Here is a 23,390-nt window from a genome sequence, read left to right as displayed (position 1 = left end):
GTGTGTGTGTGTGTGTGTAGCGGTACCCTTAGGGGGGCGGGGCCCCAAGGTCCGGGTAGGGAGCAAGCAGGGGTAGAGCCCCCTTGGGTTATCTGGTGGCGATGAGGATTGGGGGGAGGCAGGGGAGGGGGTGGAGCCGGCTGGGGGGATGGGCGAGGTTTGGGGGCGCGGGGAGGGGCGATATCTCCTCTGCTGGCTCCGGAGGGAGGGGAGAGGGCGGAGGGAGGGGAGGGAGAGAGGGAGGGAGAGAGAGAGACAGGGTGAGGGAGAGACAGTGAGAGCGAGAGAGCGAGAAGGGAGGCAGAGGAGGCGCGGAGCGGGCGGCGGCGGCGGCGGCGGCGGCGGCTTGAGGAAGAGGAGGAGGAAGAGCAGGCGGAGACGCCGCGCCCGGAGCCGGCCGGACCGAGCCGGGGGCGGGCTAGCCCGGAGGGGCGCGGCGGCCGCGGCAGAAGGGGGGGCGCTCTGCGGATGGCCAGGCCCGGCCCGCGGGGGGGGGTGAGGTCCTCGGCCCCCCCGCCCTCCCCCCCGGCCCCCGCCCGCCCCCTCCCCGGCCCGCTCGCCCTCCGGGGCGGTGGGGCATGGCCTGAGGGTCCCCCGTCTCCGGGGGGGTGGGGGGTGGGGGGAGGGGGGGAGGGGCCGCGGGCGTCGCCGACCGGGACTCAGCAGCCCCGCCAGGCAGGTAAGGGGGCCGAAAACCCGGGGGTTTGGGGGAGTTGCGGGGCCGGGGCCGGGGCCGGGGCCGCGGGAGGGGGCAGGGGCGCCCCGGACGTCCTTGGCCGCGCGCCGGGCTCCCGGCCCGGGTGTGCGGTGGGGGGTGGGGTGAGGAGGGGAGCGTTGCCCCGGGCGACGCCAAATTGGGTTACGCCCCGGTCCCCCGTGCCCCGTCCCAGATAGCAGACTTGAGGGGAGGATGCGCCCCCCATCCCCCCCGCCCGTAAGGCCCCCAGCCCGCTGCCCCGTGCTCCCAGGCCAAGGGCTCGGTCGCTGTACCCACCTCCTGGCCCTGCCCGGCCACTCCCCCGCCTCGCCCACCCCGGCCGACCCGGGCCCTCGACCCCTTCTGCAGCCCCGCCGCGGGAGGCTCCTCCCCTAGGTCAGCGTGGTTCCCTGCCCCTCCGTCGGGGGTCTGGGCCTTGGCCTCCTCCGCCCCCTTGGGCCCCCTCTGGTTCCTGGCTCTCCTTCTAGGCTCCTCCAATCCCCTCCCACCCTCTTCCCGAGCCTCCCTTCTTCCCCACCCGTCTCCTCTCCTTCTCCGCCGGCCGGCGCGCCCCCTCGGCTCCCGCCTCCGAGTCCCGCTCCCGGGTGCCCCCGCCCCCTCTCCCCGGCCCGGGGCTCTCCCCCACCAGTTTCTCAGCCCCAGCCCCGGCTCCTCTCCCCGCCTTTCCCCGCCTCTCTCCGCCTCCATTCATTCTCCCGGGCCCGGCTCTCAGCCACACCAGCCACCCCCTGTCCCCCCGCAGCCTCGCAGGGCACCCCCTCTCTCCCCTTCTCCACCCCCCCCCCCCCCCCCGCCGATTCCTCAGCCCGTCTCAGTACCAGCTGCGTGCCAGCTATTCTTAGCCGCGGAGCGTTTGATTCATGCCGCCCCGGCGGAGTGTGCCCGCTCCCTCCCTCGGGCCTGAGGGGGAGGGGCCGGAGCTGGTCTGGGGGGTGGGGGGCAGCCGCACGCGCTGGGGAGCCGGGGCCAGCTTTGCTTTCATCCCCCTGGCCACCCCATTAAGTGCCCGACTGAGGCTGGGGTCAGCCAGGGTCAGCCGAGGGGGAGTGGCAGCGGACTCTGGGTCGGGAGGTGGGATGTGGAGTGTGGGGGGAGCCGTAGGCTGCCGAGGGAGGGGGGTACCTCCGCTCGGGCCAGGTGGGGCAGCTCTGCTGGGTACCTGGAGGGGGAGGGGGCTTCGCAACCTGGCCATGCATGGGGGAGGGGTGGACCAGCTCCTGGTTAAGCTGCTCACTCACCCACAGCTCTTGGAACTGTCCTGCCCCCACACTCATTTTGTCTTCCCTCCCCCAACCCCCCCAGCCCATCCCCACTCCCCCAAAGTCAGCAGTACCCTCCACTGCTTCCCATCTCCATGGCAACGGTGCAGGAGCTGGGCCTGGTGTGGGGGGGAGGGACCAGACCAGACATTCTGGTTTCCGGTGCTGGGGTGGGAGACTGGGAGAAGCAGAGGGAGGTGGACCCCATTTGGGACCCAGGCTTATAAGGCCACCTCAGGAGAGAATAATGGGGGACCTGAAGATTACTTCCCTCCCCAGTCCCCCAGACCATCATCCCACTTCTTAGCCACCCTCCCAGCCCCCAGTCTCCCTCTGAGTGGATCTGCCAGTACCAGGCAATGCTGATCCACCTGTCCTGTGGTGCCAGTCCTCAGATGTGCCCACAGGTTATCCACAACACCCCACACTGACCCAGGCCACTGCACCCACTCACGGGATGGGCCCTCCCAGGCCAGTCTCCCCACCTACCCACACCCCTCTCTCAGGATGCCTCCAACAGCCTGCAGCGGCCATCTCTTGTGGTTCCCTTGGGGACACCCCATGCATGATGCTCTGCCCTGTGACACCCCTATCTTAGTGTCCTCGCTCCCCTGGGACACTGATTCCCAGCAGTCCTCTGCACACGTTGTCAGCCACACTTCAGTGAAGTCACTGGTTCCACCCGCTCCCAGGCACCACTCCCGGGCACCACGCGGCCTCCCACTTCTGCCATCCCAGGCTCACGGCACCTCTGTCTCCCCATTACTACATTTCAGCCTCCCCCCACCAGGTATCCAAGAGGAGGACTGGAGGACCTTGGGTGAGGGGCCAGGTTGGGGCCAGGAGGGCAGGATGCCGGTGGGTCGTCCACCTGTCTGTCCTCAGCTAATTTTAGCTGCATTTTCCGTGGCCTGCCAAAGTGGGCCAGTAGCTCCCGCGGTGATTCTGCGGTTTCTGGGACACTGCCATGCTGGGTCAGCGGCAAAGTGGGGCGCAGGACGGGTGGGGGTCTGCGAGCAGGGCCAAGGGCAGGGAAGGAGACCTGCTGGAAGCGTGGTGGCGATGGGCGTGTGTGAGCAGAGGCGGCAGGAGTAGCTGGGGGTGTGTCCGGCCTCCCTCCTGTCTACCTGGGGGACGCGGGGCAGCTGCCCTAGACTGCTTGTCCAGGAGGGTGGCTGTGGCCTCTAAGAGCCCTGGGCTCCTCACCTGACAGCTGCCCTTGGCCCCAGCAGCCGCCTGTGATGCTGCTGTCCCCTGTCGCCCCGTGGCCCCACGATGACCCACAGCCCCGCGTCAAGCGAGGACGAGGAACGCCACAGTGCCAGCGAGTGTCCCGAGGGGGGCTCAGAGTCCGACAGCTCCCCAGACGGGCCCAGCAGAGGCCCCCGGGGGACCCGGGGCCAGGGCAGCGGGGCACCTGGTAGTCTGGCCTCCACCCGAGGCCTCCAGGGCCGCTCCATGTCTGTCCCGGACGACGCCCACTTCAGCATGATGGTCTTCAGGATTGGCATCCCGGACCTGCACCAGACAGTGAGTGATGGACTGCCTGCTGGCCAGCGGGGGACGGGGACCCAGGCCCTCGTGAGGAGGCTTCTGGTGCTGGGTGTCTTTTTTTTTTTTTTAAGATTTTATTTATTTATTCATGAGAGACACAGGGAGAGAGAGAGGCAGAGACAAGACACAGGCAGAGGGAGAAGCAGGCTCCATGCAGGGAGCCTGGTGTGGGACTCGATCCTGGGTCTCCAGGATCATGCCCTGGGGTAAAGGCAGCACTAAACTGCTGAGCCACTTGGGCTGCCCAGGTGCCGGGTGTCTTCCCACTCAGGCCCCCATTTCCAGACCCCCAGTTGCTTCCCCCCGGGGTTCCCCTCCTGTCCCCAGAATCACCCCACCCCCTTTCCAAACCACCTCAGGCTCCTCCCTGTCACCTCCCCAACCAGAAATGTCTGCGCTTCAACCCCGATGCCACCATCTGGACAGCCAAGCAGCAGGTGCTCTGTGCCCTGAGCGAGAGCCTGCAGGATGTGCTCAACTATGGTCTGTTCCAGCCGGCCACCTCAGGCCGCGATGCCAACTTCCTGGAGGAGGAGCGGCTGCTTCGGGAGTACCCCCAGTCTTTTGAGAAGGGGGTGCCCTACCTGGAGGTGAGGCCCACAGCTTCCCAGCTTGGTCACAGAGGAGAGAAGGCATGCCCTGTTGTCCTCTCAGCGAAGCCCTTGCCTTCCAAGGAAAACTCAGTGGGCTTTTCCAGATCTCCTAAGCGTTAGGAGAGGTCAGAGAGGCCTGAGTTCAAAGGACAGTGTGTTCTGCCTCTGACCAACGAGTGGCCTTGGGCAAGTCATTTCCCTGGCCCAGGCTTCTCTTCGCCTTTCAAAGTGGGAAATGATGCACAATTACAGCAGGTGTTCTAGAACATTCTGTGCTGCGGGGTCCAGACTCCTACTTATTCGCATCAGGGGTTGCAGTGCCCATACTCCAAAGCAGCCCCACATTCATCTGCCTCCCCAGCCAAGGCTACAGGGCTGTTTCCCCCCTGACCCTGAGATGACCCCTCTGGCTCAAAAGGAGTCTAGCCTCCTGTCCAGGCTCCTGATTCCAGGTCTCTGTGTCTCTCCCCTCATACACCCTTGGCCACAGTTTCGATACAAGACCCGGGTTTACAAACAGACCAACCTGGATGAGAAGCAGCTGGCAAAATTGCATACAAAGGTGAGAGAAACCTGCTGGCGCTTACCCCCACAGCATCCCGCCCCCCAGGAGAATCGGAGCTCCTCCCCATGTCTTCTCCACATTCCCCAGTCCCTTCCATTCCTCTGCTCGGTGTCCCCCACTAACTTGAGATGTTGTGTTGCATTTGGGACAGCGCTAGATGCCCCTGGGTTCCCTCCCTCATAGCCTTTCTTAATTCCCCTCTCTGGCTCTCATTCCTCAGCTCAGGCCCACACCATCCCCCACCCCCACCCCCAGCACCTACTTTCTTCTTCCTTGGACTCTTTCAGCTCATCTCTGGGCGCCCCATATCCACGCAGGGCCCCTGCCTCCCCCCACGTGGCCCGGACTCTGACACACACTGTCCCTCTGCCTCAGGGATGTTTCCTAGACACCGCACTGTTCCCACAATCCCATAGCCTAAACCTCTCACAGATCCAAGGGTGCGTCCCACCCCAGCCACATCTAGCCACATTGCCCTCCAGGCCTCTGTCCATATGTCTCCACTGGTTCCCTAAGAACTGGGAGGAACCCAGGGGGCTGCTTTAGTCAGAGGTGAAGTAAAAGACTCCGGACACTTGAGAGGAAAAAGCCCCTGACCCCTCCTCATCCCCCACCCTGACCCCATCATGCATTCGTCTCTGTCCTCCCCCAAATATTCCATCCCTCCAGACCTGCATCATCCACTCCGGGAGCCACCAGCCATATACGGCTCCCAGGCACTTGCGGTGTGGCAGGTCCAAACTGAGCCTTACTGTGAGTGTGAAATGCACACCGGATTTCGGAATTCGAAGACTTAGTACCCCAAACAGAGTAAACTATCTCCTTGGTAAATTTCCTGTGGATCATTTGTTGATGCGGTAATATTGTGACTACATTAGGTTAAAAAGATAGGTCACTGAAGTGGATTACGATACAATCAACAGTGCCCCTTCCTTTTTCTTTAAAGGTGGCTACTAGAGACTTCTCAGTGCCACATGCGGCTCACTGTGTATTTCCAGGGGACAGCGTTTCTCAAGACCCCAGCTTTTCTCCCTTGCTCCCTGACTGGCCTGTCTTCTCTCTCTTGTCCATGGCTCAGACGGGGTTGAAGAAATTCCTGGAGTATGTGCAGCTCGGGACGTCCGACAAAGTGGCACGGCTGCTGGACAAGGGGCTGGACCCCAATTATCATGACTCAGATTCAGGAGGTAGGGGGGACCCAGGGGCTTTGGAAGAGGTGGGGAGCCAAGGATGAAGCATAAAGGGCTGCATGTGACTGGCCTTTCCTGCCCCTTAGAGACCCCCCTGACTCTGGCTGCCCAGACTGAAGGCTCCGTAGAGGTGATTCGAACCCTGTGCCTAGGAGGGGCCCACATCGACTTCCGGGCCCGGGATGGCATGACAGCGCTGCACAAAGCTGCGTGTGCCCGTCATTGCCTCGCTCTCACGGTGAGGTGCCAGACCCCTCCCTCCCCAGAGCCCTCCCCCAGTTTGCAGTGTTCCCCTAGCAGGCTGAACCCAGTGAATTGCCCCAGACCTACCCTCCCCCACCCTTCATCTCTCATGACCCCACAAGGCCATCTGATCTACCCTTTGCCTCTCATCTCACCTCCCTGATGTCCCCTCCCACGTCCCCGTGGGGATGCCACTTCTGCTCTTTCCTCGGACTCCTCTCTCTTTCCCATTTGTTCTTTCTCAAGCCTCAGTTCTTTAGATTTGTTAAAAATAGTCTTCTCTTCGTGTCCCAAATACAAAGCCCCTTTCCATAGATTGACAAACACGCAGCCCCCATTGTCACTCCTCCCATGGACTCTGAGACCCTCCGCTGACCCCTGGGGTGCACCCACCTTACAGCTGATCATCACGCAGAGCTTTCCCCTGGAAGGGCCCAAGGAGATCACCCTACCTGTACTCTCCTGACACCCTCTGATCCAGCTCACCACCAGCCCTGCCTTTGTCTCCCTGAAGGGTAGATCCTCCTCTGTTCCTGAAAGTACAAAGCAAGCAACCTGCTGTGCCCCCAGATGCAGACCCTCCTCCATGCACACATACCTCCCACAGACACAGCCCCTCCCTGCTGCTTAGTAACTAAAAAGCACTTTCCCAGATAGATGAACCCCATATAGCAGCAAAATACACATATGGGGTCAGCTTACATGGTCTTTAAAATCCTCTTCCTCTCCCTCCATCCCAGTCTCCTCTCCATACACAGGTCAGGATAGAGTGCTCCCAAAGATACATAGCTGTTGACAAACACCCCAGCTCATAGATGCTCCAGCCTCATGGACCCTCCTCTCCCTTTCCAGTTTCCTTTAAAGACCCTAAATGCAGTCAGACACCAGCCACAAAGATCTACTTATACCCCTGGAATTGAGAAACCCTCTATATGTTCCCCCAATCCACTCCCTTCCCCCCCCAGACAGATCCTGCTCTAACTCCCACCCCTAACTTCCAGACCCGCTGCTGTCCAATCCAGAAGCAACTAGCCACAGGGGGCTGTTTGGATTTAAATTAATTAAAATGAACTAAGATGAAAATTTCTGTTCCTTGGGTTCACTAGCACCTTCGAGTGCTCAGGAGCCCACATGTGGCTGCCGCGTTGGATGGTGTGGTGGCAGGCTGTTTTTGTCACTGCAAACATTCCGGTGGACAGGGCTGCAGGCTGTCCTCACAGGGCTGCTGCCAACACTCCCGTAGTGATGCCCAGCTCTGCCAGCCTGGAGCTGTTTCTGGAATGGGACACCCCCAGGCCCCCAGTGTCTCCAGCCCCCGGCCTCAGTGAGCCCCTGGACTCACCTGGGTCCGAGCTTGCCCTTTTCTGCCCCCCATCCTTGGGATCCTGGTCCTAACAAACCTCCTGCTTGGCCAGGGGTCCTCCTGCATCCAGACTGTTCTCTCATGGGTTCCCCACAACCATCCTCCTGCTGGGTTGAGGCACTGGGGTACCAGGTTCCTTCAATGGTTCATCCTAAGTCAGCCATAGGAGAAGGTCTTCCGGAGGCATTTTCCCAACCCTTTCATTGTTCACAGGAGATGAGAGAGGAGGCCTCAAGAGGGACAAGGCCAGGCTCAAGGTCACACAAGGGCATCATGGCAGAAACCCAAATAGCCTTGGCCAGTGTGGGCCACCCAAACCTCCCTGCCCCCACCCCCCCACCCCTTCAAAATGGGCCAGTACTAGTGTGACTGTCTTCTGTTTTGTTTTTCTCCTCAGGCACTCCTCGACCTTGGGGGCTCCCCCAACTACAAGGACCGCCGAGGCCTGACCCCTCTGTTCCATACGGCTATGGTGGGGGGCGACCCCCGCTGCTGTGAGCTGCTCCTATACAACAGGGCTCAGCTGGGCATAGCTGATGAGAATGGCTGGCAGGAGATTCACCAGGTGCTCCAGACTTGCCAGGAAGGGGGTGAGGGGCGGGGAGGGGAGGGCGCCTGGGCCCTGATCAAAGCAAGGACCAGAGACACTGGTACAAAGAGTTGAGGATACAGATTCTAGAGTCCTCCTAGAGCCTGGGGGTGGGAGTAGCATGATTCCCAGAGAGAAAAAGATGGGAGGAGTCAACACCAGGACTCTGAGGTAATATAGGCTGGGCACTGGACATCTTGGTCCCTGAGATGGGCAGGGATGGTCTCTTGAGCCTCTGAGGGAGCTAGGCCAGGCCCCCGGATCTTGGAATGGCCATGAAGCTGCCAGTCTGGGTCCCTGGGCAGGAATGGAGGCTGAGAGGAGAGGCAGAGGTAGATGCAGGGTTTCCTGGATACGTGGCGCGGTTGGGAGAGTCTGACATGGCCTTCTGGCTTCCCTGTCCTCCCCAGGCCTGCCAGCGGGGTCATTCTCAGCATCTAGAACACCTGCTCTTCTACGGGGCTGAGCCCGGAGCCCAGAATGCCTCGGGGAACACAGCCTTGCACATCTGTGCCCTTTACAACAAGGTCTGCTCTGGGAGCGCCGGCCCAGGCCTGCCTCCTGACCCTGGCCTCCTAGCCCCCTCTGTTCCCTCACTGTCTCATTCATTCATTTGCTCATTCATTCTTTCATTCATTCAAAAAATAGTTACCAAGGGCCTTCTCTGTGCTGAGGACCAAGTAGCGAGAGACAGACAGCCCTGCCATTGGGCAGCCTTCCTGTTACAATCCAGGTCAATCAGAGGGAGGTCACAGGGAATCCAGATCCCCGTGGGAGCCCAGCTCTGGGTTTGGCCTTGGGGCTGCAGTGGAGGTGGCTCTCTGGAAAATGTGCCACCTCTGCTAAGACAAGCAAGAGCCAGCTAAGTAAGAAGGGAGGAAGGGTGTTGGAGGCAGTGGGCACTGCCAGAGGGGAAGGTTGCTCCTGGAGTCCTCCTTCCTGTGTGTCTCCATTCAGCTGCCCATGGAGCACCTACTGTGTGTGGGAGGCATGGCAGGGGACAGAGGAAAGGCCAAACCACAGCCCCAAAGAGAGCAAGAGTAGGTTGTAGCAGTTTGAGGCTGGGTGCACAGCCCCCACCTCGGAAGCCAGGGGGAGAGGTGAGCAGTAAAGAGCAAGCAAGGGGGCCTCGTGTCCAGGCCCCCCATTGGAGTTGTGGCTTTCAGCTTGCTGACCCAGCCCCGGGCAATCCTGGGCAAGTCAGCCCCTCAGTCTCCTTACCTGTTTTCCAGGGCTTCCTGCTCTTGGAGGGGTGCCTTGGGGGCCTAGCGGGACAGGGCTTGGCATGCTGGTGCTGGTCTGCCAACCGCTTATTCCTCTCCTCCAGGAAGTCTTCCAAGACAGCTCCAGCCCCTTCTGCCTCATCAGAACTTGCAGTGCCGGGGACGTGGCAGGTAGCCACGTGCTGCCTTGTGGCAGCAAGCAGTCTGCTCTGCCGAGGGAGAACTTGGTGTTTGTGAAACCCAACCAACGCGGTGCTGTCACTTCCCCTCCCTGGTGGTGCTGTCTCTCCTGCTCCCTGACACAGGCCTCGTGCCCAGAATCCTTGGCTCCGCAGCCTTGTGCATGGCCTGTGGGCCAACCGTTGCCCCCACCCCACAAGCCCTGTGCCCTCTCCCAGGCTCTGTCCTCCCCCTGAAATGGGAATAATGTCAGCTGATTGAAGGGGAGGAAAGAGCATGTGTATTAAGCGCACATCCCCAGAAGGCAGCACTGTTAAGTCAGGAGATGGAAACCGGATGGTTAATTCGAACAGGGAAAACTTAATATAAAGAATTATAGTGTGGGAGCGATTACTCTTAGTGGGTCAGATGAACCAGTCACTTCCCGTCCTCAAGCTTCTCCTTTCTCATCTGTGCAATGGGTCAGTAACACCTACGGGGTGAAGGATCAAGTGGGTGGATGTTTAGCTTGCTCTTGGCATGGCGCCTAGCAAGTAGATGCTTGACAGATATGGTTTGTTTTGTGCTTCTCCCTACCTTGTCTTTCCTCTCAGACGTTAAGCTTTCCAAGGGCCAGAGCTGGGTCTGACAGATTTCCTCGCTGTCCTCCCCTGGCTTCCTCACATGCCTGTCTCTCCTCTGTTGGTGAAGGTCAGGTCCACGTGTGTAGGCTGTGAGCTCCTCAAGGGTGGGGGCCCAGTTTGATCAATCACTCTGTCCCAAGGCCCCAGGACATAGCAGGTCTTTATTGAATGAATGAAAAGATGAATTATGAATCTGCTACCTTGAGTTTGCCCCAAGACTACACAGAGCCCCCATCAGAATATTCAACAGGTGTTTGCTTTGCCATAGACAGAATGACCGTGTGAATGAATGAATGGCTTGAACGAGTGAATTTTGAATGACTCAGCTCCACTTCTTCATCCTCATTCTTCCCGTGCATGTTTTGTGAGCACCTACCGTGTGCCCAGATGTGAGATGAATCAGACTCAGCGTGGTGCCTTGTCCTGGGGTGGGTGGGGGGAGTTCACGGGTGGTGAAGAGGCAGATGTGTAAACGAGGAATTGCGATGCTGTGAGAATAGTGCTAGGACACCAGTAAGTTGAGGTTCTCGAGGTATAGGGTGAAATGCTGGCTGGGCTGGTGGGGCTCTGGCCCTATGCTAGGCCAGGTGGCAATGGAGGCAGGCAGACACGCAAAAACACATGGCAGTAGTTAACAGTCTAATTAGGGGGCAGCGTGTACACACTTGGACACACATACACTCTCATAAATGCATCCAGAAAACTATCTGAGCTAACTTTGCTGTCCAGTGACTGATTTGGGCAATCAGAGTTGTGTGCTCTCCAGACATAGATGAGCCCTAGGCTTCAAAGGCCAAGTTTGAGTCCTCACTGCTCCCCTAACGAGCTGTGTGACTTCGGGCACAGACTTACCCTCTCTGAGCTTGTCCTGTAAGATGGGATCATATAAGCATCCTCGGCATGTTTGTCACATAGAGAGGGTTAGGCCACGGAGGTGTTTTGTGAATGCTGGTTCAATTACATCTGAGGGAGCTGGGGGGAGGAGTCGGGCTGGGGGCCAGGCTGGGTTTGGCCAGGCCAAGACAAAGGGTGGAAGACTTCAGCAACTGTTTATTGAGTAGCTCCTATGGGCCAGGCACGATTCCAGGTGGTGGGTGCCACAAACAAAATCGTGCCCATATAAAACGTACAATGTAATGGGGGTGGGATGCTAAAGAGACAAGTAAAAGAGAAATGTCATTTTAGGGAGACAGCGTTATGAAGAAAAATGAGCTAATATGGGCTTAGAAGAATGCCTGGCATATAGTGGGCATCCTATAAATAAAAATAAAACAGGGAACAGAATAGGGAGCTCTTTTTGACGAGGTAGCCAGAGAAGCCCTCTCCGAAGAGGTGGCATTTGAGCAAAAACCTGAATGAAGTGAGAAAGTGAACCATGTGGGCATCTGGGGCAGATAATTCCAAGCAGTGGGAGCAGCAGATGCAAAGGCCCTGGGGCAGGAGTACGCCTGTCAGAGGAAGAAGGACGCCAGTGTGGCTGGAGTATGGAGAGTGAAGGAAGGTGGCAGAAGATGAAGTTGGTGAGGCTGGGGGTGGCAGGGCAGGCAAGTGAGGGGGAGGGGGAGCCCCTAGGCTACGGCAAGGGCACTGGGTTTGATCCAAACAGTGAGAGGGAATGACGTGATTGACATTAGTAAGGAATTGATCTGGATGTGGACAGCATTCCTACCTCCCACTGCCCAACCCCGGCCCCCTCTGCCCCCTTCCTTCTGGGTCTACCGGAGTGCATGATAAAAGCAAAGACTCTGGATTCAGACAGACCATGGTTCAAATCCAACCACTGAAAGTCACCAGCTGGGTGACTTGGAGCTCCTGATGCCTTAGTTTCTTCGTCTATAAAATGGGAATAGCAACTTCCATCTCGTGGAATTGCTGGACAATACAGTGAGCTTCTGCATGCTGAGCACCTGGCATGCAACATAGTAAGCCCTCCATGAAGTTTAAATTGGTGGCTCTCAACCAGAACACCCCTGCCCCCCAGGGGACATTTAGCAATGTGTGCAGACATTCTTGGTTTTCACAATCCGGGAGGGGAGTGCTACTGGCATCTAGTGGTAGAGCCCGGGGATTCTGCTAAAATCCTACAATGCACAGGACAGCTGCCACTACAAAGATTTATCTGGCTCCAAATGTCAGTAGTGCTGAGGTCAAAGAAACCTCGCTTTAGATCAGCGCCAGCCAATAGAAGGTAACACGGGTCATGTGTGTAATTTTAAGTGTCCCAGGAGCCGCACCAAAAAAAATAAATAAATAAACAGGGGACAGTAATTTTTGTAGCATATTTTATTCGCCCATGGTTTCCAAAAGTATTACCATGTCAACATGCAATCAGTATAAAAGTGGTTAGAGAGGTTTAATTTTTTCATGTTAAGTTATTGGAATCTGGTGTGTATTTCACACATACAGCTCATCTCTGTTTGGACCGGACACATTTGAAGGGCTCTTGAGCCACACGTGGTAAGCGGCTGCTGTCCTGGGCAAGGCAGGTCTAGATCAGGTTTCTCCTGAAGCACAATGCCAGTGTCTGTTCACGACCTTTAATGATTTTCTTCTGTTTCACCCTGTGCCACCGGCGGCCGTCCCATCATCCTCAGGAGACCTGTGCTAGGATCCTCCTCTATCGAGGAGCCAACAAGGATGTGAAGAATCACAATGGACAGACCCCCTTCCAGGTCTGGGGCTGTGGGGCCTGGCAGTCCGGGAGAGGAGGGAGGGAGCAGGAGCTGGAGTGAAAATTTGGGTGGGGGGGCGCAGCTGGCCAGGGACCTCACCGGGCTTCCCGCCCTTTCCCTCTGCTGCCCTGGCCACCCTGCCTTCCTGTGCCCCCTTTCCTCCAGGTGGCAGTGATCGCTGGGAATTTTGAACTGGGAGAGCTGATCCGAAACCATCGAGAACAGGATGTGGGTGAGCGAGTGGGAGATGGGACTGAGGGGAGAACCGGGGGTCAATGGGGATGCCTGGTAGGACTGGGGAGTCTGTCACAGCAGACCGTGAGCATCTGAATAGTAGTGGGGGGTGCAATTCCAGGCCCCCACTCTCATGACTGTTTTTCTCCCCTTGTGCCTTCCCCCACCCTGTCATCCCTTGCCTGCATGCCCCCTCCACCTGCCGCCACCGCCCCATGCTGCCCTCTGCCACTGTGCCCTTTCAGTGCCCTTCCAGGAGTCCCCCAAGTACGCCGCCCGGCGACGGGGACCCCCAGGCGCGGGGCTGACAGTGCCCCCGGCGCTGCTTCGGGCCAACAGTGATACCAGCATGGCCCTGCCTGACTGGATGGTGTTTGCTGCCCCGGGGACCTCGTCCTCTGGGGCCCCTGGCCCTACCTCAGGGACCCAGGGCCAGTCGCAGCCCTCGGCCCCCAGCACCAAGCTCAGCAGTGGGACCCTCCGAAGTGCCAGCAGCCCCCGGGGCGCCCGGGCCCGTTCCCCATCCCGCGGGAGGCATCCCGAAGAGGCCAAGAGACAGCCCCGTGGAAGGCCCAGGTAGGGGAGAGCTCAGTCTTTGTCTCACAGACCCTGACCCAACCAGATCCTGTCTCAGAGCCACAACAGCCCCAGGCTGGCTCCCTGTCCACCCTGGTACCTGGTACCCCCCTCAGGGCTCTAGACCTCTCTCCTACTCCCTGAGGAAGGGGGGAATTGTAAGCCACAGTCTTCCACTCATCCTCAAAAGTACCAGGTTAGCCAAACACCTGTTCTATGCCAGGGGCCTGGGGTGAGGTGTCCAAAAGAAATGTTAGTTCCAGCCCCTGAAGACAGACAGGTAGATAGATAGACAGGGCAAGGTGAGAAAAAGCCAAATGGGATGAGGATGGGTGAGGCACTTGGGGAAGGGTGTCTGAGCTTGGAGATGAGGCCAGAAGAGGGATGGGGGAGTGGAGGAACCACTCAGGGTAGAGGGAGGAATAAGCAGGGGGCACCGCAGGGTAAAAAGGCCAGGCTGGCTAGAGGAGGATGAGAAGGGGGTACTGTGGCTGGCCAGTGTGTCCTGAGGACACGGGAGAGCGAAACATCATGGCGGGCTGGGCACGGCAGGCAGAGGAGTTGGACCTGCACCAGGAGAAAGCTGGGAGTCGCTGAAGGCTCGTGAGAGAGCTGAGAGATGACACAGAGCTCTGCTCAGGAAGCTGAATCAGGCACAGCATGCAGGGCCGTGGGAGGGGCAGAGCCGGAAGCCAGGAGGCAGAGGAGGGGGCCCCCCCAGGGGCAGGTGGAGGGAGCCCCCAAATACCCTCCTCACCCCAGGACACCAGAGCTGGGGAACCCATTCAAGCCCCCTCCCCCACCCTGCTGCTCTATCTCCCCCCACCCCACGGACCCCTGTTCTCCCAGAGGTGCCTCCTGGCTCCACTCTCCCCTGCCTTTCACACCCTCTGTGTATGCAGCTCCAGCGGGACGCCCAGGGAAGGGCCGGCAGGGGGCACAGGGGGCTCAGGGGGCCCCGGGGGCTCCCTGGGCAGCCGCGGGAGACGCAGGAAGCTCTACTCAGCGGTACCTGGACGCTCCTTCATGGCCGTGAAGTCCTACCAGGCCCAAGCAGAGGGAGAGATCTCCCTGAGCAAGGGGGAAAAGATCAAAGGTAACAGGTCAGGGCCGGGCCAGGCTGGGGGCAAGGGGTGGGCAGGGGGGCAGACAGGGGGGTTAACCACTTAAGGAGGACACAGTCAAGGACAAGCAGTTCTCCAGGGCCTAGACCATCCAGTGCACTCAGGAGACCCCACAGAGCCCGCTGGACGCTTCTTCTGCCCTGGAGGAGTATGAAGTGTAGCAGTGATGCCCCCGTCCAGAGAAGGTGTTGAGGCAAAGGAGGGGACATGAGCATTTGGGGGACCCTGACACCATGCTGGCCCTGTGGGAGTGGCTCCTCTCCCTTCCCCGCCCCTGCCACTGGATCAGCCTTTCAGGAGGACATCAGGCGCCTGACAGTTGAAGGAACAGTCTCGCACAGGTTCAGTCAGTGACTTGTTCCAGTGCCCCAACTGAGCCCACGGTCTTTCCTGCCACCTGGTGTGGAGTGGGAGGCCGAGCCCCCTTGACCTCACCTCCTGCCCCTGCCAGGTGTTCTCATCTGAGAGACAAGGTGGGGCTTGTTTCTCAGGGCTCCAAGGAGACAGGTGTTTGAAGCCAGGCCTGGACCCAGGGCTCCCTGAGCTGGCCAGCGGCTGTTCCCAGAGTTTGCTTCTCTTTGGCTTTTCTGTTTTCTTCTGGAAAATGATGCCAGTAGCCCTCACGTGCAGACTTCGCAGGGCTGTTGACGTGTGTTCTTGGATAGACTAAAGCTTGGAAACAGCAAGCAAGCAGACGAGGCAGTTAATGCGAGGCGGGGGAGCAATTCTTTGCCAACTCCAGGCTGCAGAAGAGCTCAGTAGTGTAGCAGTGGAGGGCCGAGCTGCCCAGGTTCAAATCCTGGCTCAACTGCTTCCTGGCTGGGCACCCTCAGACAGGCCACTTCTCTGGGCCTCAGTTTCTTCATCTATACAATGGGATGCTGGTAAGGATTTTAAAAAGTCAGTTCCTTCAAAGCACTCAGGACGGTGTTGGGTACAAAGCAATTGCCAACTTGCACTATCCTCAGTGGGCCCCCACTACGGGAGCTTAGAGGGAAGAGAGAGACCCTGGCTGCCTGGGAAAGCTAGGGGTGCCTCCCACAGGAGACAGAGGTTGTGTGGGGCCTTGAAAGATGTTCAAGGATCAGAGTTATCAGGTGGGTCTTGGATCAGCTTCTGTTTTGCACTATCTCTTCCTGTAGCCTGACTTCCTGAAAGCAAGGTCACATGTCATTGATCTCTGGATTGCCAGGGCCCAGTTTAATGGCCCAGAACACAGGAGGCTTCAGTGCACACCTGCTGAATGAGCGAGTGAGTGACTGAATGAATGAACAGCCAGACATAGGAGCTGACTGTGGGGGTCAGGGACAGTGCCTCCAGAGGCAGGGTGCCTGGGAAGTGTGTTCGTGCGTGTGTGTGTGTGTGTGTGTGTGCATATGCACGCATGCATGCACAGAGGGTCATGTCTGTGCTTTGAGATAGAGTTTGAAAGAAGAAAGAAAAGATAAGTTCACAGGGAGGGACCTTCCGGATGCAATATCTTCCACGTTTCCTTCTGAAGTTCAAGCCCAGTACTCCTGTTCACTGCCCTGCTTTTGTCCCCTTCCCTTTCTTGTTTTTTTTTTTTTTTAAGATTTTATTTATTTGTTCATGAGAGACACAGAGAGAGAGGCAGAGACACAGGCAGAGGGAGAAGCAGGCTCCACGCAGGGACCCTGATGTGGGACTCGATCCCAGGATTCTGGGATCACACCCTGAGCCAAACTCAGACGCTCAGCTGCTGAGCCACCCAGGCATTCCACGAAGGGGTTCCCTTTCATTAAGATCTTTAATTGCTTTAACATGTGCCTACATCCACAATGCCACTGAAGCTCACTGCATCCCGATGAGGCAGCAGGCTCCCTCTGCTCTTGGGCCAGCAGCCCCTCCCCTGCCCACCCACTAAATTCATCTCCTGGCACTCTATCCTTCCCCCACAGGGCGCCAGGGACCTCTTTCTTTCCATTCCTCAAATGGCCAAAACCTCTTTCCACACTAGGCTCTTTGCATGGACTATTCCTTCAGCCAGGGTAACTCTTCCTCCCTCTCTTTGCCCTCTAGGGTCCTTCCAGTCTCCATCCATGTCGTGTCCATGGGGACACCATCCTGTCATCTCTTTGCCATCCATTTATATACCCCATCTGGCCTTTCTTCGGACACTCTGTCCTTTCCCCCTTGAGTGCTGATCTGAATTTTCAACCTCCAGAGTTACACCTCCAATGGCTGTCAGCGTGGAAGCTCCACGAGGGCAAGAACCATGTTTGTTGTCCCAGAGCACTCCGCCCCATGTATAGCCTGGTGCTTGACTCATAACTGGCACTAAATAAACATTCACTCAGTGAACAAACGATTGATTCCATGACCACCCAGCCAGTCAGTAGAGTGCTAGCCAAGAACCCAGACCCCTGTTACCCCATCTCCTGTTCCTTTCCATGACCTTGAGCATCTCCTCGATTTCGTCTCCCCAGATCCTCGGAAGGGTGGTGGTTGAAGCAGAGAAAAGCATCAGGTGGCCCCAAGTCAAGTCCTGGTGTGACTTGATCCATCTCTGGGCAAGAGACTTTTCTGCTTTAGCTTCAGCTTCATCATGTATAACATGGGAAATCAATTGTTGCCTCCCCCAGATAGGTATGCGGGAAGTATGTGAAAGGTCTGAGTGCAGACAGAGCCATGAGAAATCCTGAAGAGATGGAAGACCATGCGTTTGTTACCGTTGCCATGGTCATTAGCATCAGAAGCAGCAGCCACACAGTGCTTGAACAGAGAGGTAGCAAAACAGTATGACTCAAAGCATTCACTTGGGGGACAGAGTGGTGTTCAAATCCAGGCTCTATTGATCACAAGCCGTATATGCTGGAGCAAATGACCTCAGCTCCTCCTGAGCCTCAGTTTCCCCATTGGTGAAATGGGGTTAATAAAAGTGTCCCTTCTTAGGGTTCTGGTCACAAGTGAGAACTGGAAAACATTAGCTGTGCCTGACATCCGTCTTTGGACCTGAGCGGCCAGCACAGCCATGCCAGACACAGAGCAGGCAGTTAGTAAATGTCCGCTGCAGGGCTGAGAGATGGGGCCAGCAGGAAAGGGCCTATAGGTGGTGGAGAGGAAGAAAGAGGTGATTGTATCTCTTCTCCCTTCTAGAGCCGGGGAAGCAAAGAGAGGCCAAGGGAAGGATCTGGGAGAAATTTAAGTGTCAAGGAGACTGTGGGAGGGGGCAGAGGCAGTGATGGGACTGTCTGGGGGTTTAGGGAGTCTAGGAAGGTTTAGGGAAATTACAGAACACCGGAGGTGGGACTGGTTGGTTACCAGGGTTGGTGAGGGCCAGTTGTGGATGTGTCCCTAACCTGTGAGGATCATGCCATGAGACACAGCCTTTTTTCCCAGTAACTTTTTTTTAAGACTTTATTTGTTTATTCATGAGAGACCCAGAGAGAAGCAGAGACATAGGCAGAGGGAGAAGCAGGCTCCCTGTGGGGAGCCTGATGTGGGACTCAATCCCAGGACCCCAGGATCATGACCTGAGCCAAAGGCAGATGCTCAACCACTGAGCCACCCAGGTGCCCCTTCCCAGTGCTTCTTGATGTTCCCATTGGATTCAGAAAGCAAGAAGGCAGGAGTGATATGATCTTGTTCTCTCTCCCACCCCCTCATCCCTTTATTGGACATTTATTAAGGAGGCTCTAAGCCCAGGCCCTGTGCTAGGTGCTGGGAATATCGAAAAGGCTGTGGGTGGAGTGTGTTGGGGGTGGGGGGGGGGGCGACATGGAAGCATAGAAATGTTTCTATGTCCTGCTCCCCCACCCAGTGCTTAGCATCGGGGAAGGAGGCTTCTGGGAAGGCCAGGTCAAAGGTCGCATTGGCTGGTTCCCCTCTGACTGCCTGGAAGAGGTGGCCAACCGGTCCCAGGAGGGAAAGCAAGGTAATGAGGACTCCTCAGTTGTCCCCGATTAACCTAGGGTTCTCTCTATGAGGGTGGGGTGCCGGGAGGTAGGTGGGACGACTTGGGCCAGGACCTCCAGGGGTGGGCTTGTTGTTTCCAGACCGAGGGTCCAAGGTCATCCCTTATTCCCCTGCAGAAAGCCGCAGTGACAAGGCAAAGAGACTCTTCCGGCATTATACCGTGGGCTCCTACGACAGCTTTGATGCCCCAAGGTAAATGTCCTTACACCCTTGGGTGCCCCTCACCCCAACCTCCCTTCATACTCCACCTTTAAATATTTCCACCACCTTGAAGCCTCCTTTCTCCTCCCTCTAAAGTTTGATCCAGACCACAAGCCCAGCCCCAAACCATCCTTGGCAGCCATTGTGATTGCCTAGTTTGGGGATAGCCTGAGACCAATGGGGTGGACAGATAAGGATGGAGATGTCTGGGGACCTGGGGAGCTTGTTTGTGTGGCTGGCTGGAGGCCTTTGTCTCCTTCATGTCCCCCATCTCTGTTCGGTCATGTGCAGCAGAAGTGTATGCATCCCATGCCTCACATAGGCGTGGGGAGAGGGGCAGACACAGCGGGGCCAAGAGGGGTGGGGGTGGAGAGTTGGGCTCACTGACACCTTTCCCCTCCCTGGCTGCTGGCTGACTTGCTTCAGAAGCTTGATGGATGGGATTGGCCCAGGGAGGTGAGAGGGGAGGGGAAGGGAGGGCACGGGGTCAGAAATGGGAAAAAAGGGGTGCCTGGGGATGTATGGACTTGTGTGTGCACAACCAGAGCTGGTTTCCCTGTGCGTGAACATCTTACATGGGTGAGCGTCCTTGTGCGGATTCTCTTGAGTGTGTCCTTGCCTCTGTCGTGTCTCTGTAGTGGCGCATGACATGTGTCTGTGTGCATGGGTAGGTAGGGTCCCCTAGATGTATAACCTGTGCATATATATGCCCATGACAGTGAGAGGGCCTGTCCCACTTTGTGTAGATGAGTGCATTTGTGGCTGTCACATATGGACACACAACTAAGGCTAATAGTGAGGCTGGCACGGCACATTTGTGTTTCCCTAAATCTGTGTGTCTGAGAATGAGGGCAAATGTTTCCAGGGATGTTAGTATGTCTGCTTACCTTGTATGGACAGGTGGGTTTCTGCACATATGTCTCTTTCTATGCATGTCACTGTGTGTGCGTGTTGGCCCATAAAACTGTGTGCATGCATTTGCATCTGTCTGATTGATCTGGAATTCAGGACCTGGGGCACTGGGGGAGGGGAGGGCATAGGAGGGGAGGGCTCCAGGGTTTGGGCTTCCAGAAGGGCAAGACTGTGGGGGAGGGATGATCATATAATTGGGTGTCTGAAGGATGACATCCATTCCCACCACTCCCCCTATCCAGGGAAGGGTCTCCTTGTTTGTAGCATCCTTCCATTAAATGTGTCCAAACCTATGTGTCTGTGTTCTGGCCAGTGGGGATGGGTGGGGAGGGTTGAGGGAGGAGAACTAACAAGATGGGGAGAGAGGGTGGGGCTGGGGTGCCACCCTGCGCCCGGAGTGTCTGAGGCGCTTGACCATTGTGCGCGTTCACCTGGCACGTCTCTGGCTCTGGGCACCGGGTGAGTATCAAGGTCCCTCCACCCCAAATCTCCCTATCAGCCTCTGCTTCTTGTCCCTGACAGTGTCTCTCTGGGTCTCTCCTTGGCCTTGGTCTGGGAACTGCTTGCTCTACCAGCTGGATAGGAGTGGTCCCTCTTGCCCTTAGCTGCTTCTTTCTCCTTCCTAGCTCCACCAACTTCATCCCCTCCCCTTACCCTTTCCTCCTTGTCCCCGCTGGCATGTGCTGCTCTGTGTGGTATGTCTGAGCCTCATCCCTTCCTGCCTCTCCACTGCTCTCCCTGACCCTGTACTGTATGGGGTGGCCTGACCTGTGTTGTGTGCCCTGCATCCCTGCTGGAGCTGTAAGGTCATGACCTGTGCCACCCTCTCTCCTCTCCCTGGGCGTCTATGCTCTCTCTTCTCTCCAGTGAGCCATGCTGTGTGTATGTCCCTCACCTGGGCTTCTTGGGGGAGGGGTGTCTCTCACTGCCCTGGTGCCCAGTCTCAGTGTTTCTAGCCTTCTTCCCTTCCTGTCCCTTCCAGATTGTGTTGGGGTGCATTATGTGTCGGTCTGTGAGAGGGGACTGTGCGTCCCCTCCTGGGGCCTCTCTCACCGTGGTATCCCCCCTGCCTGGGAAGTGCGGGGCTCGGTTCGCGCGTCCCCGCACGCGGTCGCGAGGCATCTTGTATGGTGTTGTGCGTGTCTCTCTCTCCGCTCTCCCTCGCTCTGCACCTGCGCGGGAGGGCTCTGGAGGGGGGAGGGGGTTAAGGGGGGGCAGACCGGAAGTGCCTCCCCCTTCTCCTCCCCCCCCCCCCCGCGCCTCGCCCCTCCCCCTTCTCCCGCCAAGGGGGCCCCGTGTTCCCCTCCCGGCCCCCTCCCCCCCGGCCCGGCCCCCTCCGCCACCCGGCGCAGGACGCCAAGGGGTTAAAGCCTCGCGCCCGCCGCCCGCCTCCGGAGCTGTCCGCGGTGCTGAAGCCGGCGCCGTCCGCGGTCCTCGCGCTCCCGCCGCGGCCCGACCCCGCGCCCCGCGCCCCCGCGCCCCCCGGCATGTGAGCCCCCGGCCCTGCTCTCCCTCCCGCGGGAGGGTGCGCGCCCCCTCCCCCTCCCCCCTCCCGGCGCGGGTCAGCATGAGGCGGGGCCTGGGGGCCCGGACACGGGGGTTCGGCCGAGCGGGGACGGGGACGCGGCGGCGGCGGCGGCGGCGGGGGCGGCCGGCACCGGGACCGGGACCGGGGCCGGGGCCGCGGCGGCGATGGCTTTGTCTGCGGTCGGTGGCGGCGGGGGTCTCGGAGGCGGCCCCGGTGGGGGCTCCCTGCCGCAGCCGCCCCCCGCGCTCTCCTCCAGCTGGCCGGCCCTGGGGCCCCGGCGGCGCAGCGTCTGGTACATCTACAGGTAACGGAGCGCGCCGCCCCTTTTCTCCGCGGCAGGCTGGGAGGCCCCGGCCCGCTGTGACGACCCTCCCCCGCCGCTAATCCCCCAGCCTTGGGATTCCAGCTGCCCCCCACCCCAAGCCGCCCCCCCACCCCCTCTCCTCTCACCTTCCCTCGGTGATAAGCCCTTTTGGACTTCTCAACCCTCCTCTCACCCTCCGTCCCTGGGCCTTTCTCCCCAAGACCCCCCCAACACACAGGCACTCCTCAGCCCCCTTCCTGGCCCTTTCATGCCCCCCTCAGCTCTTCCTCCAAAACCTTTCCCCCAGTCAGACCCTCCAAACGGATCCCACTCTGGTATTTGGAACCCACTACCCCTCACCACCCCCACTCTGGAGCCCTCCCTGTGGGGAGCCACAGTGGCTCCCCCTCAGGCACCTCCATTCCAGGTTCCTCTGATCCCCATCTCCCCACACCCCTTTACAGAGTTAGCAAGTCCCCTCATTCATACCCCTCTCTCCCATTCACAGTCATCCCCCCCCCCCATCACACACACATCCCACCCCCGGCCTCCCCTCCCCTCCTCTTTTTCCGCTGCGTGTCACTGTGCGACTGTGCATGTGTCAGTATGGCTGTGTGGATGTGCGTGCGTGTGTGACTGCCTGCAGCCGTGCGCGCACGCGTGTGTGCGCGCGCACGCGTGTGTGTGTGTCTGTGTATGTGTGTGTGTGTGTGTGAGAGAGAGAGAGAGAGAAATGGGGAAATGGTGGGCTCCCAGCCGCCTTCCCATAGCTGTGTCCATCTGTGTGTCCCTGTTTGATGGTGTCTGTCTCTGTGTGTGACTTGGAGTGATAGAGACACTGTCTGAGGAGTGTGTGTGTGTGCGTGTGTGTGTGTATGAGTGATGGAGTGGGTCTGTCCCAGGGACTGCGGCTTTGTTTCCCATTACCTATCCTCTCATGCCAGGCCTGTCCCCTCCCCCACAGCCATCCCCATTTCTAGTCCCTCCATGTGTCTCTGTCCCCATGTGCCCCTCTCCCTGCCTCCAGGGGGTCTGTGCCCGTGTGGGGCTTGTGTGCTGAGCCACTGGGCTGAGCTTCTGCATGGGGAGCTGCATCTGCTTGTGTGTGCCACTTCTCAGCATGGGAGGGGGCTGGCTGCCCTGCGAAGGGGCCTCTGTGCAGACCACGGAGAGACCCTGGGAGATGGGTACACGAGGAGGGGCTGAGTACCAGGGGGGTGCCTTGTACAGCAGCAAGCTCTGGCCTGTGGGATACTGGGTGTGTGAGAGGCACCTTTGAGGTGGGGGGGGTGGACACTGCTGCAGTCTCCATGTGTGGGATCTGGTGAACAAGAGCTGCCGCTGAGCTCCAGAGGCCACTCTGGGGTCACCGAGGGATGGCCTGGGGGAGAGCATTGTGTGTGCTCCTGCAGGGCAGGTAGTCAGCAGTACAAGCATGAATGGGGGTAGGGGTGGGGTTAGAGGGTCCCAGTAGGAGGGTGGCCGAGGAGAATGGAACAGGGGAGAGTAGGGGACACTGAAGTGTGTGCTGGAGCATAGAGGGTGCGTGGGGTGTTTGGAGAAATGGGGTGAGGAGGGAATGCAGAACGGTGAGGAGGATTTGGGGGTGGGGATTCAGGCAGCACAGGGAGAGCACAGAGAGGATGCAGGGAATATAAATGAAATGCAGCTGCAAGTACCAGGAGGCGGAAGGGTGTGTGAGGAAGTGAGTTGAGGATGCAGAAGTAAAGAGAGGCTTCCACGGATGAAAATACGGATGAAAATACGAAAGAAACCTCAGGTGCTGTAGGGGACACAGTGGGG

General features: G+C 58.6%; 1 protein-coding gene across 10 annotated transcripts in view; it reads left to right on the top strand.

Annotated features, from left to right (window-relative positions):
- The first annotated feature begins 371 nt into the window (after positions 1 to 371).
- Positions 372 to 23,390, top strand: part of SHANK1 (SH3 and multiple ankyrin repeat domains 1) — a 45,372-nt gene continuing 22,353 nt past the window's right edge. For 4 of the 10 annotated variants that reach the window (XR_012001470.1, XM_072757434.1, XM_072757407.1 and 1 more), the window contains exons 1-15: positions 466 to 679; positions 3,210 to 3,507; positions 3,918 to 4,121; positions 4,615 to 4,686; positions 5,768 to 5,876; positions 5,966 to 6,117; positions 7,883 to 8,050; positions 8,485 to 8,601; positions 12,695 to 12,772; positions 12,938 to 13,004; positions 13,252 to 13,582; positions 14,485 to 14,678; positions 18,488 to 18,601; positions 18,759 to 18,834; positions 19,270 to 19,299. Coding sequence is in view for 9 of the 10 variants with exons in the window: in XM_072757434.1 (XP_072613535.1) it covers positions 3,253 to 3,507; positions 3,918 to 4,121; positions 4,615 to 4,686; positions 5,768 to 5,876; positions 5,966 to 6,117; positions 7,883 to 8,050; positions 8,485 to 8,601; positions 12,695 to 12,772; positions 12,938 to 13,004; positions 13,252 to 13,582; positions 14,485 to 14,678; positions 18,488 to 18,601; positions 18,759 to 18,834; positions 19,270 to 19,299 (1,967 nt within the window). In the remaining variant the exon portion in view is untranslated. Of the gene's footprint in view, positions 680 to 2,669; positions 2,768 to 3,206; positions 3,508 to 3,917; positions 4,122 to 4,614; positions 4,687 to 5,687; positions 5,877 to 5,965; positions 6,118 to 7,882; positions 8,051 to 8,484; positions 8,602 to 12,694; positions 12,773 to 12,937; positions 13,005 to 13,251; positions 13,583 to 14,484; positions 14,679 to 18,487; positions 18,602 to 18,758; positions 18,835 to 19,269; positions 19,300 to 23,390 lie in introns of those variants that run through there. The other 6 variants (XM_072757446.1, XM_072757438.1, XM_072757415.1 and 3 more) reach the window with 5 other exon arrangements.

Source organism: Vulpes vulpes, chromosome 1, assembly GCF_048418805.1.
Source record: "Vulpes vulpes isolate BD-2025 chromosome 1, VulVul3, whole genome shotgun sequence".
NCBI lineage: Eukaryota > Metazoa > Chordata > Mammalia > Carnivora > Canidae > Vulpes > Vulpes vulpes.
This window is presented reverse-complemented; position numbering and strand designations above follow the sequence as displayed.